We start from the raw sequence: 17,103 nt of genomic DNA, 5'->3' as shown, positions 1-17,103 counted from the left end.
AATCCTGCAATTGAGGGTTGACTAAAAGGGCCTGAAATGACCCTATTGCATTCCTTCCCTGGCCAGGCTCCGTAAGTGGAGCCCCGAGTTACCACAGACGTTGAAGGAAACATTCTGTTACTTGTGGCTTTCTACAGAGGAGTTCAGAGGTTAGCCAGCGGAGAAGCAAAGTACTCTGAAAGGATTCCTGTTTTAGGATTGAAGAAATTAACTCCTGCACGTGGAAACCTGTCACAGAATCTGAAGAGTTATAGGAGATCTCAGCTGATCATTTAGTTCAAACCCTACTTGAAAAAGGAATTCTTTTTTTTTTTTTTTGGCTAGGCAGTGGGGTTAAATGACTTGCCCATGGTCACACAGCTAATAAGTGTTAGGTGTCTGAGGCCAGATTTGAACTCAGGTCCTCCTGAATCCAGGGCTGGTGCTCTATCCACTGCGCCACCTCGCTGCCCCAAATTTTGTTTTTGTTTTTTTTTTGCTAGGCAGTGGGGTTAAGTGACTTGCCCAGGGTCACACAGTTAGTAAGCATCAAGTATCTGAGTCTGGATTTGAATTCAGGTCCTCCTGACTCCAGGGTGGGTGCTCTATTCACTATCACCTAGCTGCCCCTAACTTGATTCTTTTTTTTTTTGTTTGTTTGTTTTTGTTTTTGCTAGGAAATGGGGTTAAGTGACTTGCCCAGGATCACACAGCTAGTAGGTGTTATGTGTCTGAGGTCAGATTTGAACTCAGGTCCTCTTGAATCCAGGGCCAGTGCTATCCACTGCTCTACCTAGCTGCCCCTTGAAAAAGGAATTCTAACTGCACCTTATCAACCAGTGGCTTCCCAGCCTTTGCTTGAAGACTTCCAATGAAAGAGAACCCACTACTTCCCAAAGTAGCCCACCCTGCTTTTGGAGAGTTAAGATCCTAACCTTATAGGATATGAGCCCTGAGACCTTCACAGTCTTGGTCACCCTTCTCTGGACTCTCTCCAGCTTCTCACTGTCTTTCCTGACCCAAACATAACAGTCCAGATGTAGTCTGACCAGGCTAGGCTACAGCCCAACTGGAACCTTCTCATTTCTTGACTATCTGTCTCTTAATGTAGCTTTACTCTGCATACTCTCTCTCTCCCTCCCTCCCTCTCTCTTTCCCTCTCTTTCTTTCTCTGTCTCTTTCTCTTTCTGTCTCTCTGTCTCTGTCTGTGTGTCTCCCTCTCTCTTTCCCTCTCTTTCTCTCTGTCTCTTTCTCTTTCTGTCTCTCTGTGTCTCTGTCTCTCTCTCTCTCTTACCATATAAATGTTGATTCTAAAAGAGCAAGGAATTATGGGAAAAGGCAGGTTCAGAACAGAAAAAAAGGAGATAGAGAACAACTCACATTTACATAGTATTTTATATACAGTCTCTCATCCCACAACCATGAGAGGGAGGTGATAAAAAATGATTCCCATTTTTACAAAGGAGGAAACAGTGATTATAACTTTTTTTGATCCTGATTTAAAAGTAATCATTCAATGTTCATTCTTGTCTTTACAGTAAATGGAAGGGGGGGATGGTTTTGGCAGCTACAGAAATTTTAAATTGCCATAAAGCATTCCAGTAGCTGTGTCATCTGGCACAGTTCAGTGGCTCTGAGAATGTTGAACCTGAGGCTTTTTTGAACTCCCTGCTAGTCCCATAAAAGCTTCTGTAGGAGATGGTCACCTTCTGGTTCTCCAGGGGTTGGGAGAAAAGGTTCTATGATGACCCAGGTGCTCTAGGACCGGGATTAATTTAACATCCAAAGCAACTGCCTTTGTTTGCTCTGTTTACTTTCATTTCAGGGAAATACCGAACAGCAGATGAAGAGAAAATTAATCCAGCTCCTTACTTAACCTGTGAGAGTTTCCCACATGCTGTGGACCACATCCTACAACATTTACTATAAGAAAGGAGAGCAATATGAAACAACTTGAAATGTAACTTTTTATTTCCCGGAATGCGTCTTTAAAAACTCATTGGGTTCGAATACATAGAAACAGGCATTATCACGTGATAACCCTCCTTTGTTGTACATTAATTAGAGGGAAGGGTATTGAACTTTAGCCAGTTACTAAGCCTTACTAATCCTAACTCTCTTGTTTTATTTGGTAAATATGATAAGACCTAAAGAAACAAAAGCAGAAATTCTGTGCCATTCCTTTTAAAATATTCATCAGATTAGGCAGTCCTAGGAGAGAAAATCCACCATAGGGATGGTGTTCTGCTTGTCTTTTAACTGTTACTCTCGGAGGGGGGAGTATTCAGCGTGTGAATAAAGTTGAATCGGTTTTTTAAATTATAAAACAATGTGTTAAAAGGTGCATCAGCCTGTAGTTGTAGTATTGATTGCAACTGTGAAATCCATCAAATATTTTAAGCAAATGAAACATGTAGGAAGTAAAATGAATTATCCCTTAGACCAAGCAATCAAGTGAATTTGCTTTAACGAATGATGAAAACTAGATTATCTGCTATATTATTCCCATCATGGGTGACTTTTTTTTCTCTTCATTAGCCAGAAATGACTAATTTAAATTTAGAGCCTGATTTTAATTTAAAATAATATTACCATTAATAACCTATTCATTGCAGATACCTATTATACTGTGTAACAGTTGTTTTGGAAATTTTATGTAAAATTAAAACTATCAGTATTTTACAGATGTTTTAATTAGACATTGTTATTAACAGGAACAGTGCAGAAACTAAAATCAAGCCTTTAATGTCTTATAGACCATGCATTTTTGAAGTTACTGTCCACCAGGGTCCTATTAACTGTACATTTGTAAGATTTCATTATTTTTCCTTCTAACACTATGGGAAAAATCTTTTAGAAGCTACTGGGACATATTCAAGCTTTTATGTACTTGGTTAGTACAGCTGTAAAATGAAATCCTGTCATTTAGCATGGATCATTCTTCTCATGTTAAATCCACCAAAATGAAGGGGCCTAAGCTGGTAATGATTTCCCTATCACATTTGCATACTGTGATAATCCTGGTCCTTTGCAGTTGTTGTATTGCGCTCTTGGGCATTAAATTATTAGAATGTAATTGTACATCATCATAGCATTCACCTTATTGAAACTCATTGGTGTTAATGAGCTGTGTGTTTTGGTACTTCAGTGAGTGTGGTTTTGGAAAAGGCTGTGTTGAAATGGTTTGTATCTCTCCTTTTCCACAGGCCACCAAACACTGTTTCAATATCACAGACCAGAGAAGGCCTGAATTCAAAAAGCATAAGATAGGGACACAGACAGAAATCAGAGCTGCCTAGATCTTCCTCCATGTTTTTGGAACTGCCAATGTGGTTGTTCTCCCCTTTGGACTGATTTCACTCTGCTTTAAAAGTAGGAGAAACACTGTTCAGAGAGGAAAAAGCTCTGAGCCTCAGTCTGGATTTCCCATAGTGTGTGTGTCATCACCAGGGCCGCCTGCAATTAGTGGGTGGAGAGAGGGAATCTTATTCATGATCTTCTAATATTTAGAATATACTTTACAACCAAATGAGACAAGCAGGAATTGTGCTTACTCCTATTACTATTTCAGTGGGGGAAAAAACCCAAAACTTCTCTAAGGGTAAGTCATTCTGAGTAGGGTTCCTAATAATTGCAGCTGGTTTTAGGCACATTCCAGCACAGATTCCTACAAGATTTGCTACTTTGGCTGTGAGCCTATAAGAACCTGATTCTTACTACCTGGCTTTTTAACCCCAGTTAAGTAGTTGAATACTGTTAAATACCCAGCTCCATGCTAAGTACTTTAGGGAATACAGAAAAGTATCCTGCTCTTGGGGATGAGTAGGCAAGACTAACACGAAATAATTAAAGCAGAACCTAAGCCAGCGTAAGTGATGAATTTTGCGGTATAGTCAACAAAGAATTGTGTATATTCAGAGAAGGGTGAAAGTATGGGTTGAGTGGTTAGGATCTGAAGCACTGATAAAGTTGTAGCTCTTATGAGGGGAGGGCTAGGCATGACATGACATAGCTGTCTCTATTGGTTTTTGAAGAGCTTATTCCTATACTTTTCTGAAAAGAACATGCTAAATATGAGCTGTTACCTGCACGTTCATTATGAACGATATGCAGAGCAGCTAACTGCCATTCCCACTGAAGAAAAGGCCAAATGTGAGAAAAAAACAAACTAGAAAAATATTTTGGTGAGGAGATAGATACCAAAGGACATTCACAAGGGTGGCCATCATTTTTGAAGACTCTTAAGGTTTGAATAAACTGATATGTTGACACTTCCCCATAACCATTCCTTTTAGAAAGGGATTCAGTACTTGGTCTGTCTTGGGGCCTGTCCAGTGACAGAGATCCTGGGTTCTGATAGTTGTCAGTTTTTGTATAATCTTACCAGGGCCAGGAAGTGGGAGCAAGTAGATGGCAATTTCATGAGATTGTGACCTTGACAGAAATTGTACTTTCACATTTTTCACATTTATCTTCTGAGACCAGTGAGTGCTTCATATGTTTTTGTTAAAACAAAATTGAATTTTGAGGTCCTTTGTAGGGCTGAGCCTTTGTTACCTGGGTCTTTAATGTGCCCAGAGTAGATGGGTGCTGAGAAATTTAAGAATTGATAGAATGTTTGGCATCATCTAGGTATCATTAAAAGCAATGATTTTCAAATCCCCAAGTTGCTGTGCTGTTCCCACTTCACTTTTGAGCTTATATGTACACATATGTATAAGCTTATGTGCATCTCTAATCAAAACAAACCTCACAGCTTGTTTGTATAGGCTACCCACAGATACACACAGACATGCATGCACGCGCGCGCACACACACACACACACTCACACACACACACAACTTCATTCTCCCTCTAGAAAGTTAGAGGAAAAGTAAGATAAGTAGTAGGTTTGAGGAGGCTGCTTCACTTAATTTATTAAGATTATAGTTTTACCAAGCAAGTATTAGGAGCTTTTAAATTCCTTTGGAACTCTTCTTGTGCAGCCCCTCTAGGGATTTATTACTGTTATTTCCTCTCAGTGAGACTGAAGGTTGGTCTAGATATTTTCCTTTCCTTCTTTATCTCTTTTTCTTGGAACATGACTAATGAAGGGATTTGTTGTGCATGATTATACCTATTGGCAATGGACTTTGTTTTTCTTGCCTTCTCAGTGCTGGGGGAGCAGGGGAGATAATTTTGAACTGAAAATAAATAAAAATGTACGAACAATAACTTTAATTCCATTGTTTGGTTTCAGCTTTGGGCCATCCTACAAGTCTTAAAATCCTTAGGCGGCTACAATAGAGAATTATTAATAGTTTGAGCAGTAAACTTAATTCACTAAAAATAACTGCCTCTAGCAACAAACCACACTTGAACATTAACATTTGTTTGCATAGGGCATACTTGGGCTCTACTTTGCATGTCAAAAGTTGCTAGCCATTTATGGGGACCCCCTGCTGACTTGGAAGAATCTGAGTTGGAAGAACCTCTGAGGTCATGCAGCCCACCCTCCCTTTACCAAGAAGAGTCATCTGGCCCATGCTGGAGAGCTCTACTGAAGGGAAGCCTACCACCATGTACCATAGCTGATTATTAAGCTTTTTGTCTGCATCAAGCCTAAACTCTTGAGCCTAGCTGTGCTTTCCAAGGTAAAACAGAAGTCTGATCCCTCCAACCTTTGAAAACAGTAATGTCTGCTGTAAGTCTTCCCCAGGCTAAATTTCCCCAATTCCTTCACGTTTGTAGGCATTAACAGATGAAGGCATGCTGCCCCCAGAAGATTACAATCCTAGGGCTTTAACAAAGCTATCGGAGCACTTCAGATCGTTTTAATTAAGACTAATCCTAATTCTGAATACTTCAAAATTTACCTTCATACTATCTTGGTCTTCCTTGCCATCTGTTGCACTAGGATGGTGTCAGTGAGAGAAGACCAAGAGGTTGGAGAAGCTTCATAATACAGTGGAAAGTCAGAAGATAGGAATGGGGGTTTCTGGGCAGAGATACTGAAGTGGTTTGCCATTTCCTTCTCCAGTTCATTTTACAGATGAGGAAACTGAGGCAAACAGGGTTAAGTGACTTGCCCAGGGTCACACAAATTAGTAAGTGTCTGGGGCTTGATTTGACCTCAGGGCCAGCACTCTATGAGGTATGTGCCACCTAGCTGCCCAGAGAACACTAATAGTAATTAATAAAGTCAGAATTAGGATCTAGGCCCTGTGATGCCAAATCATGTTCTCCATTGTACCACACTACTTCTCCAATAATGGACATTCATATAGTCCTTCACAGACAACACCATTTAATCCTTAGGACAACCATCCTACCATCAAGTAGGTCAGAGATTAAAATCACTTGTCCACACCACTAATAAGTCTAACACACTATCCACTACAACACACTTGTGTGAAGATGGAATTCTTGATAGGGGCAGTATATGTAATATCTTGGAGGTGGGAGATGATGGTTACCTTAATAAATATCTTAACCTGTTACGACAGGCAACCTTACCAATACTCAAAACAGCCAAACACTAACATTAAAGTGAAAAAGGTGCTTCCTTGTGTGATGCAAATTCCTGTGATAAAACTCATGTGTTTACTCATAAGAGTTATAGGTATACAGTGTTAGGGCCTTAGAGGTCATCCAGACTGGGATTCTTAACCTGGGATCCACAGAACTCCCAAGGGGTCTGTGAATTTGGTTGGAGGAAAAATGGGATCTGGCTTTCTTTGTAATCTTATATCCTGCATTTTATGTGTTTAAAAACATTATCCTGAGTAGGGATCCATGATACAAAAGAGGTTAAGGACCCCTTATCTAATCCAACTCCTTTATTTTACAAATAGTCCCGGAGAGGGAAGTGATTTGCCTCTGGTCATAGCTATACTTGGAGCCAGAGGTAAAACCTGGATCTAAGTCCAGTGCTGTTTGCACGTGCAATCTCAAATCCAGTGATCATAATGATAATTTACTTCAAGATTTACAAGGTGCTTTTTTCACTCCAATACCATGAGGCAGACAGTCTAACTGTTATCTCCATTTGGCTGATGAGGGAATCAAACACAGAATGTTTTACTCGAGGCTACCCAAGTAGTTAATGACAAAAGTGGGGCCCAAATCCAGCTCTTCTGACTATCTGCTGTGTTGTTTCCCCTAAACCCGGTCTCCTCACTTCAGTGAAGTTTAGAAGTCTTTTGGGATAGGTATGATCTAGGTTTGGGTGTCTCTTTTAAGAAGTGTGTCCCCAGGCCAGGGGGGAGGGAGGGGAAGAGGGGGAAGTGGCAGCTAAGTGGCTCAGTGGATAGAGCTCCAGTCTTGGAGTCAGGAGGACCCGAGTTGAAATTTGACCTCAGGCACTTGGCACTTACTAAATGTGTGACCCTGGGCAAGTCACTTAACCTCTATTACCTCACCAAAAAAAAGCAAAAAAAAAAAAAAAACAAGTGTGTCACAGGAAGTGTAGAGATCAATATTACAGGGAAGAATGTGAGGATTGGGTTGGTCCCCAGACCAAAATGAGCAAATTGTTTTTAAAGGGTTCAGATCCAATTTCATAAAGTTTTTAACTTTTAAAATCAATGTCATTTAATTAATTAAGTTAATGTCCTTTCACACCACAGTAATTTAATGGTAGGCATTCTCTAGTTGTGAGATCCTGCTATTTAGCATCTTGTCTTCTTGTTTCAAGTCTGGACAGGTCAGTTGAGATTGCTAGGCTCCAGAGGGCAGAAATAGGAACAAGGAAATTTCAAAAAGGCAAATGTAGAGCTGACATAAAGAAAAGATTAGACCAACCCAAAGTAGAATAGCCCCCCTCAGGAGACATGGGTTTCCCCTCATTGGAGGTATCCAGGTAAAGGCTAGATGACTACTTGTTGGATAGAGAGAATTCCTGTTCAGCTTTAGGTTAGAATGAAAGGCTTCTGGGGTCCCTTTCAATTCTGTGTGATTTTACAACACTTTCAATACTTAGAGTCGTGGCAATTGACAGGGGTAGGAAGTGTTACAGTCGGGCCTTACCTGTTTGGTGAGACTAAACATAGTGACACACCAAATGTAAGGGGGGAAGAGGAAATTCCAAATGTGAGGAGTTAGGCAGATTGTACCAACCAAAATGGTTCAGAGTTGGTTAGTCAAGAATTTTGATACTGTGAGTTCTGGACATCTGACCTTCAGCTTAATCTGTTAGTCACTCAAGTTTGCCCTCTTCTTCATGTTCCATATCAATTAGTTGCCAAATCCTATGGATTTTACCTCCACAATATAGGAGGGGATAGGAATCAAATTAAAAAAAAAAATAATCAGCAAACGCGAACATCTCCACATAATGGAAGGAAGGGAAAAAAGGAAAGAGCTAGTTGGACTAACTAACCAACACAGTACACCCATTGGTTACGGTGATGTAGGTGTGAGGCGCTGAAGACAAACCTGAAACTTACTACCCGATGCTATCAGTCTGGTTGCCTCGTTGCTTGGGTGGTCTTAGTTGCTAATCACAGGATTTCAGAATTGAAAAGGACCTCAGACGCCATCTAGTCCAACCCATAGATAAACAAGAATGTTTTCCAACATCCCAAAAGAAATGATCACCTAGGCTTGGCTTAAAGTCTGGTGTTCTGGAGACCTGCCTCTAGAAAACAGTCCATCCCTGTTTGATGTAGCTCTAATCATTAGAGGAAAACTTCCTACATCAAGCCTGAGTCTGCCCCTCTACAGCGTCTACCCATTGCCCTAATTTAGCCCTATAAATCTATCCTTTTTTTCACACAACAGGCCTTAAAGATACTTAAAAGGTATTTGTCCTGTCTCCCCAAGTCTTCTGTTCTCTAGGTTAAAGATCTTCAGTGCCCATATGAAATGATCTTGAGACCCTTCCTTCGCTGTGCTGATCATCTTTTAGCTTACTGGTGTTCTTCATAAAATGTGGGCTTCCAGAACTGAGCAGAATATTCCACATGTGGAATGGTTACTGGGCGACAAAGCTAAAGATTCAAACATAAATCTTCTATCTCCAATTCCAGTGTCATTTCCACTAGGCCACATTGCCCCCTCAACCTCCTCAAATCCTCCTGCTCCACCTCAGCCCCCCAGATAGATAGTCATACCCTTCATCTTGCCATCATCCACCACTGTTCTACTTCCATGTTCAAGAACTCTGAAATTCAACAGCTTTTCATCTTTCCCTGTGCCTTATGAGCCTGGTCTTCATCCTCCCCAGGACCTCCATTCCTTCAGTTTTTTCTGAGGTCATCACCCCTGTGCTAGAAACACTTTGCTCTTTTCTCTTAGCCCTTTAGTGAAACACTTTAATTCTATGTTCTCGTCTGTTCTTGAATCCCTCACTCCCTCAGCAAACCCCAGCCTGGAGAACTCCCACCATCAGCCCCCTTCACTCTAATTCACATGCTGCTGAATGGATCTACAGAAGTATGAGTTCAGTGATTCCTTCTATGCAAATGATTTCCATATTTCCATATAATCCAGCCCTAGTCTGTCTCCTGAACTCTAGTCCCACATCAGTCAGTCAATAAACAGTTATTAATCACCTACCATATACCAGGCACTATGCTAAGCTCTGGGGACAGAGAGGCAAAAGACAGTTCTGGTCCTCAAGAAGCTCACCATCTCATGGGGGAGACAACAAGCAAACAAATATGTACAAACGAACCACAGGAAAAATAGAAATAATTTAAAAAGGGAAGACAATAGAATTAAGAGGGTACTCAAAGGAAGACAGAAGTCAGTAGGTGAAGATGAGGAAGGTGAGAATTCCAGGCATAGGGATAGCCTGAGAAAATACCCGGGGCCAAGAGATGGAGTGTCTTGTTCAGGAACAGCAAGGAGGCAGGTGGCACTAGATTGAAGACTGCTTGTTGGGGAGTAAAGTGTAATAAGACTGTAAGAGGGAGGGTATGAAGAACTTTGAATGTCCAACAGAAGGTTTTATATTTCATCCTGGAGGCAACAGAAGCCATTGGATTTGACTGAGTAGGGGAGTGACTTATGCTTTAGGAAAATCATTTTGGTGGCTGAATGGAGGATGGACTGGGGTGGGGAGAGGCTTGCAGCAGGCAGACCCACCAGCAGGTTATCATGATAGTCCAAACATGAGGTGATGAGGGCCTTCACCAGGGAGGTGGCAATATTGGAGGAGAGGAGGCGTATTTGAGAGATGTTACAGAGATGAATTCAGCTGACCTTGGCAACAGATTGGATCTGGAGGGATGAGATACTGAGAAGTCAACGATGATGCCAAGGTCACAAACCTAGGGGTCTGGGAGGATGGTGGTACCCTCAAGCAGTAATAGGGAAATTGGGGGACTAAGCAGAGAAAGGTTTAGAAAGAAAAACAATGAAATCAGTTTTGGAAATTCTGAGATTAAGATGTCTACTAGACATTTAGTTTGAGGTGTCTTAAAGGCATTTGAGATGCAGGATTGGAGGTCAGCAGAGAGATTAGGGCAGGATGGGTAGATTTCAGAATCATCAACACAGAAATGGTAATTAAATCTATGCGAGCTGATGTGATCACCAAGTGAAGTAGTATAGATGGAGAAAGGAAGAGGACCCAGAATCCTGTGGGACATCTCCAGTTAGAGGACATAACCTGGCTGAGGATCCAGCAAAGGAGACTGAGGAGTGGTACGACAGGAAGGGGACTAGGAGAGAATAGTGTTCCAAAAACCTAGAGGGAAGAAAGTGTCAAGGAGAAGAGGGTAATCAATAGTGTTAAAAGCTGCAGAGAAGTCAAGAATGAGGATTGAGAAAAGGCCATTGGTTTGACAATTAAAAAATTATTGGTAACTCTGGAGAGAGAAGTGTCAATGGAATGATGAGGGCAGATGCCAGATTTTAAGGATTAAGAAGTGAGAAGAGAGAAAGTAGAGGCACCTAATATAGACAGCCTTTTCAAGAAGTTTGATTATAAAGGGCAGAAGAGATATAGGATGATAGCAGAGATGGAAAGATCATGTGAAGGTTTTTTCCAGGATGGGAGCGACATAGGCATGATCGTAGGCATTAGGGAAGAAATCAGTAGACTGGGAGAGAATAAAATAAGTTAGAGAGTGGGATGACAGAGGAGGGGACAATCTGTTGGAGGAGATGGGATGGAATGTATTGCTTCTGCAGGTGGAGGGGTAAGACTTGGTAAGGAGTAAGGCCACCTCTTCATGTGAGACAGGGGTGAAAGAGGAGATACTGGCAGAAGGCACCTGAGTGATAGCAGATGAAGAGGAGAGAAGAGGGAGTTCATGGCAAATTGTCTCAGTTTTTTTTCTGTAAAATATGACGCAAGGTTCTCAGATCAGGGGTAGGAAGGAGGAAGAGGCATGGGAAGTTTGAAGAGGTTTGGAAGAGCCTTTGTGTGGTATAGTGAGTTGATAAGGCAGGTTTAAAAGGCTTGCCTGGCAGTAGTGAGGGCCCAGTTGAGGTCATATAACACCTTTGTAGTGGACCCAGTCAGAACAGTTAGTTGTATAATTTTCTTCACCTCCATTCAGCACACACGTGTAGGGGCCAAGGCGAAGGGTGGTGGAAGTCATCCAAGGCTGAAGCTTGGCAGGGTGCAATCAGTGATATGACAAGGGGGCCAGGGACTCCAGAGAAGAGGACAGTAGAGAGTTGAACTGGCTTATCTATGTGTCAAGATGGTGAAAAAGAGGAGAGAGTGGCTAGTGCAGGGGAGATGGCCTGGCCTGGGAGAGAATTGAGGACTCAAGGGATTGGAGGTCATCAGAGGTCATCACCACAAGCTTTTAGGACATCTCTACCTGGATATGACTAAGGCATTTCAAATTCAAATTCAAATAAGGGGCAGTTGGGTGGTGCAGTGAGTAGAGCACCCCTCTGAAGTCAGGAGGACCTGAGTTCAAATCCTGTTTCAGACACTTGACACTTACTAGCTGTGTGACCTTGGGCAAGTCACTTTATCCTGATTGCCTCACCACCCCCCCAAAAAACACCTATATATCCAAAATAGAACTCATTATACACACACACACACCTACCTATTCCCTTCCATCTTCCCAACTTTCCTATTACTATCAAAAGCATTACTGTCCTCCCAGTCACCCAGGCCTAAATCCTGTATATCGTCTTTAACTCCTCAGCGTGACCCCACATTTCTAGTTTCCTGTCAAACTCTGTTATTTCTACCTTCTCACCATCTTTCATATATGTCTCCTCCCCACTTAAGCAGCCACCACTTTGGTCTAGGGCCTAGACTCTAGGCCCTCATCTTCCCTCTAGCCTAGACTATTGCAATAGCTTTCTAATTTTTCTCCCTGCTGCAGGTCTCTGAGTGGACGATGGGTTGGAAGGGAGAGTGGTGAGTTTCCTAAAACGAGGTTCTTACCACATCAGCCCCTTCCCCTCAATGCACTCCAGTGATTCCCCGTTCCCTCCAGGATCAAAATAAAGTCCTCTTTTTTCCACAGTGAAAGCCTCTAACAACCTGGTCCCTTCCTAGATGTATAGTCTTGTTACATTTAACTCTTGTCCATCCATTCCACAGCCCAGCTACACTGGGTTTCTTGCCAGTCCTTGGACACAACACTCTTGCCTCAGTGCCCCTCCACTTGTGCCTCTCATGCCTTTCTCCTTGCTCCTCTGGCTTCCTTCAAGCTCAAATGCCATCTTCTGCAATAAGCTTTTCTCTCCCTCCCTTCCTCTCCCACCCCCACCCCTCCTCTCTCCAGTCTGTCTGTACTCTGTACACATTTTGTATATATATAGTTATTTATATCACGTCTTCCCCATTAGGATGGGAGCTTTTTGAGGGTAGGGACAATGTTTTTGCCTTTATTTTTATCCCCAAGGCTTAGCAAGGGGCCTGGTACATTTTAATCACTTAACAAATGTTGGCCTATTCCTTTAGCGTTCATTTTTTACTCACTAAAATGTCAGCTGGCAGATGAGTTCTCAGACTCAGATTTCAGCAGACTCCTCCTAGATCACCTGTGTGGTACCAAAATAACTTTTTAATTTGGCCCGTCTCCCTTCAAAAGAAAGATAATGGATCACACTTAAAAGTAATGTGGGTGTATAACCTATATCAGATTGCTTTTCATCTTCAGGAAGGGGATGGGGAGGGAGAGAAGGAGAAAAATTTGGAACTCAAAATTGTTCAAAAAATGAATGCTAAAAATTGTCATAATATGTAATTGGAAAAAATAAGATATTATTAAAGAAATTAATTTTTTAAAAAAGAAAACTAATGTGGGAAATTGTTCATCAAAGTTTTATGTGAGGAAATTGAGAGGACGTGTCCATTGTACTGTAGAAGAGAAACAATAATACACGCATATAATTGGATTTCGCAATATCTTATTATTTATCATATAAAATGTAAAAGGCATCTTGGATTTACAATGAAAGCACACTAAACCCACATTTTCTGAAATAAGACCTTTTACAACAAATGAATGAATTCTTTTCACTTCTGTAGTCAGTCAACCCGTCCCACTTGTAGAACTGGGAGCAAGAGCTCCTTTAACCCTTCAGTGTCTCCAGAGATAGTGTGGAAGGGGCAAGGGTACATTCAGACGGATTCGTAGTCTCTTTGCCAGGCTGAATATTTCTGAATCAAATTCTTGACAGAAGGTTTGGTGTGAGCCATCACATCCAGAAAGTCTGCGGTAGTCACGGTGTCCAGCCGGATGGCATGTAAATTGCTGTTCTCTAGATAAAAACATAACAATAATCGACCTGATGTTGATCAATGCTGTCAAAATGCTAATAGGCCTTCTATCAATGCGATACATACATAATGTAGCACACTTAATGGTTAATGCAGCGAAGCACAGAGTAAATAGAGGAGGAAAGGAGATTCTTAATGTGAGATTGAGTCTTCTTAATGTGAGATTGAGTCTAGCCTCTGAAATCCCGACCCAAAGGTGACCTAAATGTAGCTTTAGCAAAACATTATGTAATATTTATATAGTGCCTTAAATGGACAGCTCAATGTAAAACGGAATTTGCAGAAGGAACAGAACTCTGGGCCTTCGGGTGTTTATCATTTGAAAGCAAACACGACAAGATACTAAAACAATGTGCAAGGAGCCCAGAGCCCCCAGACCTTTCAACAAGGCCCATGTTGCAAGTCTAGGCCAGGGACGGGAGCCAGGCTCCACCTGCTGGTGAGTGTTAGAGTAGGAAACATAAAACGACTATTGTCTTCATAAAGCTGCTCACATACCTGAATGGAGATTTTCAAGTGCATTAAAGATTTTTCTCACAGATCGCATGGCTGCTTCCTTGCAGACTAGCTTGATGTCTGAACCAGAGTAGCCTTCAGTTTCCTGAAGCAATAACAAAACAAGCCATTATTTCACCCGCCATATACGTCCATTTTCCTGGATGCTCCCTGTTATGTGTGTTGAATGGTCCCTGATTTTCCCTCTGTTAATACTTTGTACATACTTAGAGAGCTTCCTGCGACTGATACTTCTGAGCAATTTACAAAGGTTTGCAAGAGAATAATGAATGTCATGGTTTGATAAATGGATGAATTAGAGCATTAAACAACTTTCTAACATCTCAGGAGATTTTGTCTCACCCTCACTGGTGGGATAAATTGCCGGTAAAACTTGGAAGAAGGTGGGGCTCCCTAAGAGTAATCTGCTGTAGCTACTAAATGTCTTATTCTACATAAAACTCTGTCTGACAGGAATCAATACTCAAGTAACACCTGTCACTGGTGCTCTCCAAACCTGGAGAGGAAACCTCTCCATCCCATCTCTGCTGCTGAAATCCTTCTTCCAGGTCCAGTGCAAGCACCATCTCCTCCATGACACTTTCCCTTGTCCCTCCAGCTGGAGAAATTATATTCCTTCCTTGGATCTCTCAGCCTACTCAGTTCAACCTCTCCCCTGTGTACTTAATCATTCACTAAGTTTTATCATAGTCTTTACATATAGTTATCGCTGAAAACTCCTTGAGGATAGGGACTATCTTATTTCATTGTTCACCCTCCAGTACAGCACCTCTTACATTAGTGCCAGAGAAATACTGAACTTCGTTTCAATCCTAGGCCCCCGAAGGAAACTTTGCAAGGAGGATCTCCTCCAGTCAGTCAATCTACAAGCATTTATGAAGCACCTACTATGTGCCAGGCACTGTGCTAAGTGTTGGGAATTCAAAGAAAGGCAAAAAACAGTCCCTGCCCTCACAGACTAAGGGAGAGACAACGTGAAAAAAAGTATATACAGGATAAATTAAAGATAATATTAGAGGATAGGCCCTAGAATTAAGGAAGATTGGGAAAGGCTTCTTGCAGAAGGCAGCCTTAGCTGACTTGAAGGAAGCTAGAGATGTAGAGAGGAGGAGAGAGCGTATCCTAGACATGAGGAACATCCAGGAAAAATACTGAGTATGGAGATGGAAAGATATGGGTGAGGAAGAGCCAGGAGGTCAGTGTCGCTAGATCGTAGAGGGGAGCAAGGTGGAAGAAGACTGGAAATGTAGGAAGAGGCCAGGTTACCAGTGGTTCTAAGAACCAAACAAACGATTTTGTATTTGATCCTGGAGGTAATCTTGGAAGAGCCACAGGAGCTGAATGAATAGAGGGGTGACATAATCAGATCTGTACTCAAGGAAGAACCTTGGACAGCTGAGTGGAGGATGAACTGGACTGGGGAGAGACTGGTGGCAGGGAGCCCCACTGGCAGGCTGTTGCAATAGTTCAGGCATGAGGCGGTGAGGGCCTGCACCAGAGTGGTGGCATTGTCAGAGGAGAGAAGAAACAACAGGACTTGGCAGATGAATCGATATGGAAGGTGAGAGTGAGTGAGGAGATGAGGAGGATATTTGGGTTTCAGGCCTGAGGTAACCGGGAGGACAGTGGTATTCTCTACCAGTAATAGGGAAATTAGGAAGAGGAGAGGGCTTGGTGAGGTGGAGATACTGAGGGGGCAAAAATACTGAGTTCAGTTTGGGCATGCTGAATTTAAGATACTGATGGGACATTCAGTTCAATATATCCAATAGTCAGTGGTAGAGGCAGGACTGGAGGTCAGGAGAGAGGTTAGTGGTGGACAAATAGATCTGAGAATCATCTACACAGAGATGATCATTAAACCCGTGGGAGCTGATGAGACCACCAAAAAAAAATAGTATGGAGGGAGAAGAGGAGCAGGACAACCTATCGCCTCCAGAAATTCCCTTGTCAAGTAATGTCCCTAGAATACTGCTACCTCTCATGGGTCTCCAAGCTGTGCTGGGAGTGCTTGAATAGAAGCTGCACCTATAGCTTGAGTACCTGACATTTTCCTCATACCTAAATCTGAAAGGGAATCAAACACGAAGAGATCTTTGCCCCAGCCCTCCCAACTAAACAAAATCAACCCTTCCCTTTGATTTAAACCTCCTGGAACTGGAAGGAATCATCTCGTCCAGGCTTCTACCTAGTAGAAGAATCCCTCAGAGATGGCAATACTGGTTGGGCTTTAATATTTTCCCCACCTTCAAGCTTTAACTGGCTATGTTGGCAAGATCCTGGCCAAGACAACCATGTTTACTTGAGACCCTGGGGAGGCCGACCTTATTTCCTTAAGCTCAGGTGCTGAGCTAGGCCTGGTGGTTTAGAGAACAGAGCTCACTGTGTAACGGTGGGGGTGGGGGAAGTTGGCTGTCACCTGGCTCAGCAGGCCATACTCCAGATCAGCACGGAGCTCTACGCCACCGCTGTTGCTCACGGCAGGCAGCCAATGGCAGATCATGGCCTGTCTCGCCTCCTTGCTTGGGAGATCCACCAGAATCCTCTTCTCCAGGCGGCGTAACATAGCACAGTCTAACTCCCTGGAACATCATCAGAAACAGAAGTAAGATGGCAGAAGTGGAAGTTTCCCAGACAGGTATGATGTCTTAAAGGTGGTCCAGTACTACTTTCCTGCAGGAAGTTACTTTGCATGTTAACAATTATTCAACGTTTCTGCCTGGGTGAGCAATATAATACTTATTTTCAGGCTGACTGGGGAGAAAGAATTGGTAAAAAATAAGTGTGTGTATGTATATGTGTGTGTGTGTGTGTGTGTATTTATTTGTTTGTTTATTACAAATACCATTAAGGTGATCTGAGGTATCCTTCACTGAGGGCTAAGCAAAGCTGGGATTAAGGTAAGACTACAACCCTAACA

The 17,103-nt window shown here is 42.2% G+C and overlaps 2 protein-coding genes across 6 annotated transcripts in view; one reads left to right on the top strand and one right to left on the bottom strand.

The window, feature by feature from the left end:
• HDHD2 (haloacid dehalogenase like hydrolase domain containing 2) overlaps positions 1–5,200 on the top strand; it is a 40,435-nt gene extending 35,235 nt beyond the window's left edge. For all 3 annotated transcript variants that reach the window (XM_027868841.1, XM_027868842.1, XM_027868843.1), the window contains one exon: positions 1,805–5,200. In XM_027868841.1, coding sequence (XP_027724642.1) covers positions 1,805–1,908 — 104 coding nt within the window. In that variant the 3' untranslated portion in view covers positions 1,909–5,200. The remainder of the gene's footprint in view (positions 1–1,804) is intronic.
• An 8,128-nt stretch (positions 5,201–13,328) lies between these two features.
• Positions 13,329–17,103, bottom strand: part of KATNAL2 (katanin catalytic subunit A1 like 2) — a 120,023-nt gene continuing 116,248 nt past the window's right edge. For all 3 annotated transcript variants that reach the window (XM_027869027.1, XM_027869029.1, XM_027869028.1), the window contains 3 exons: positions 16,603–16,765; positions 14,166–14,268; positions 13,329–13,648 (listed from right to left, as the gene is read on the bottom strand). In XM_027869027.1, coding sequence (XP_027724828.1) covers positions 13,509–13,648; positions 14,166–14,268; positions 16,603–16,765 — 406 coding nt within the window. In that variant the 3' untranslated portion in view covers positions 13,329–13,508. The remainder of the gene's footprint in view (positions 13,649–14,165; positions 14,269–16,602; positions 16,766–17,103) is intronic.

This window comes from Vombatus ursinus, unplaced genomic scaffold, assembly GCF_900497805.2.
Source record: "Vombatus ursinus unplaced genomic scaffold, bare-nosed wombat genome assembly UNPS02014791.1, whole genome shotgun sequence".
Classification (NCBI taxonomy): Eukaryota; Metazoa; Chordata; class Mammalia; order Diprotodontia; family Vombatidae; genus Vombatus; species Vombatus ursinus.
The sequence above is the reverse complement of the archived record's forward strand: the minus strand, read 5'-3'. Positions and strand labels throughout refer to the sequence as shown.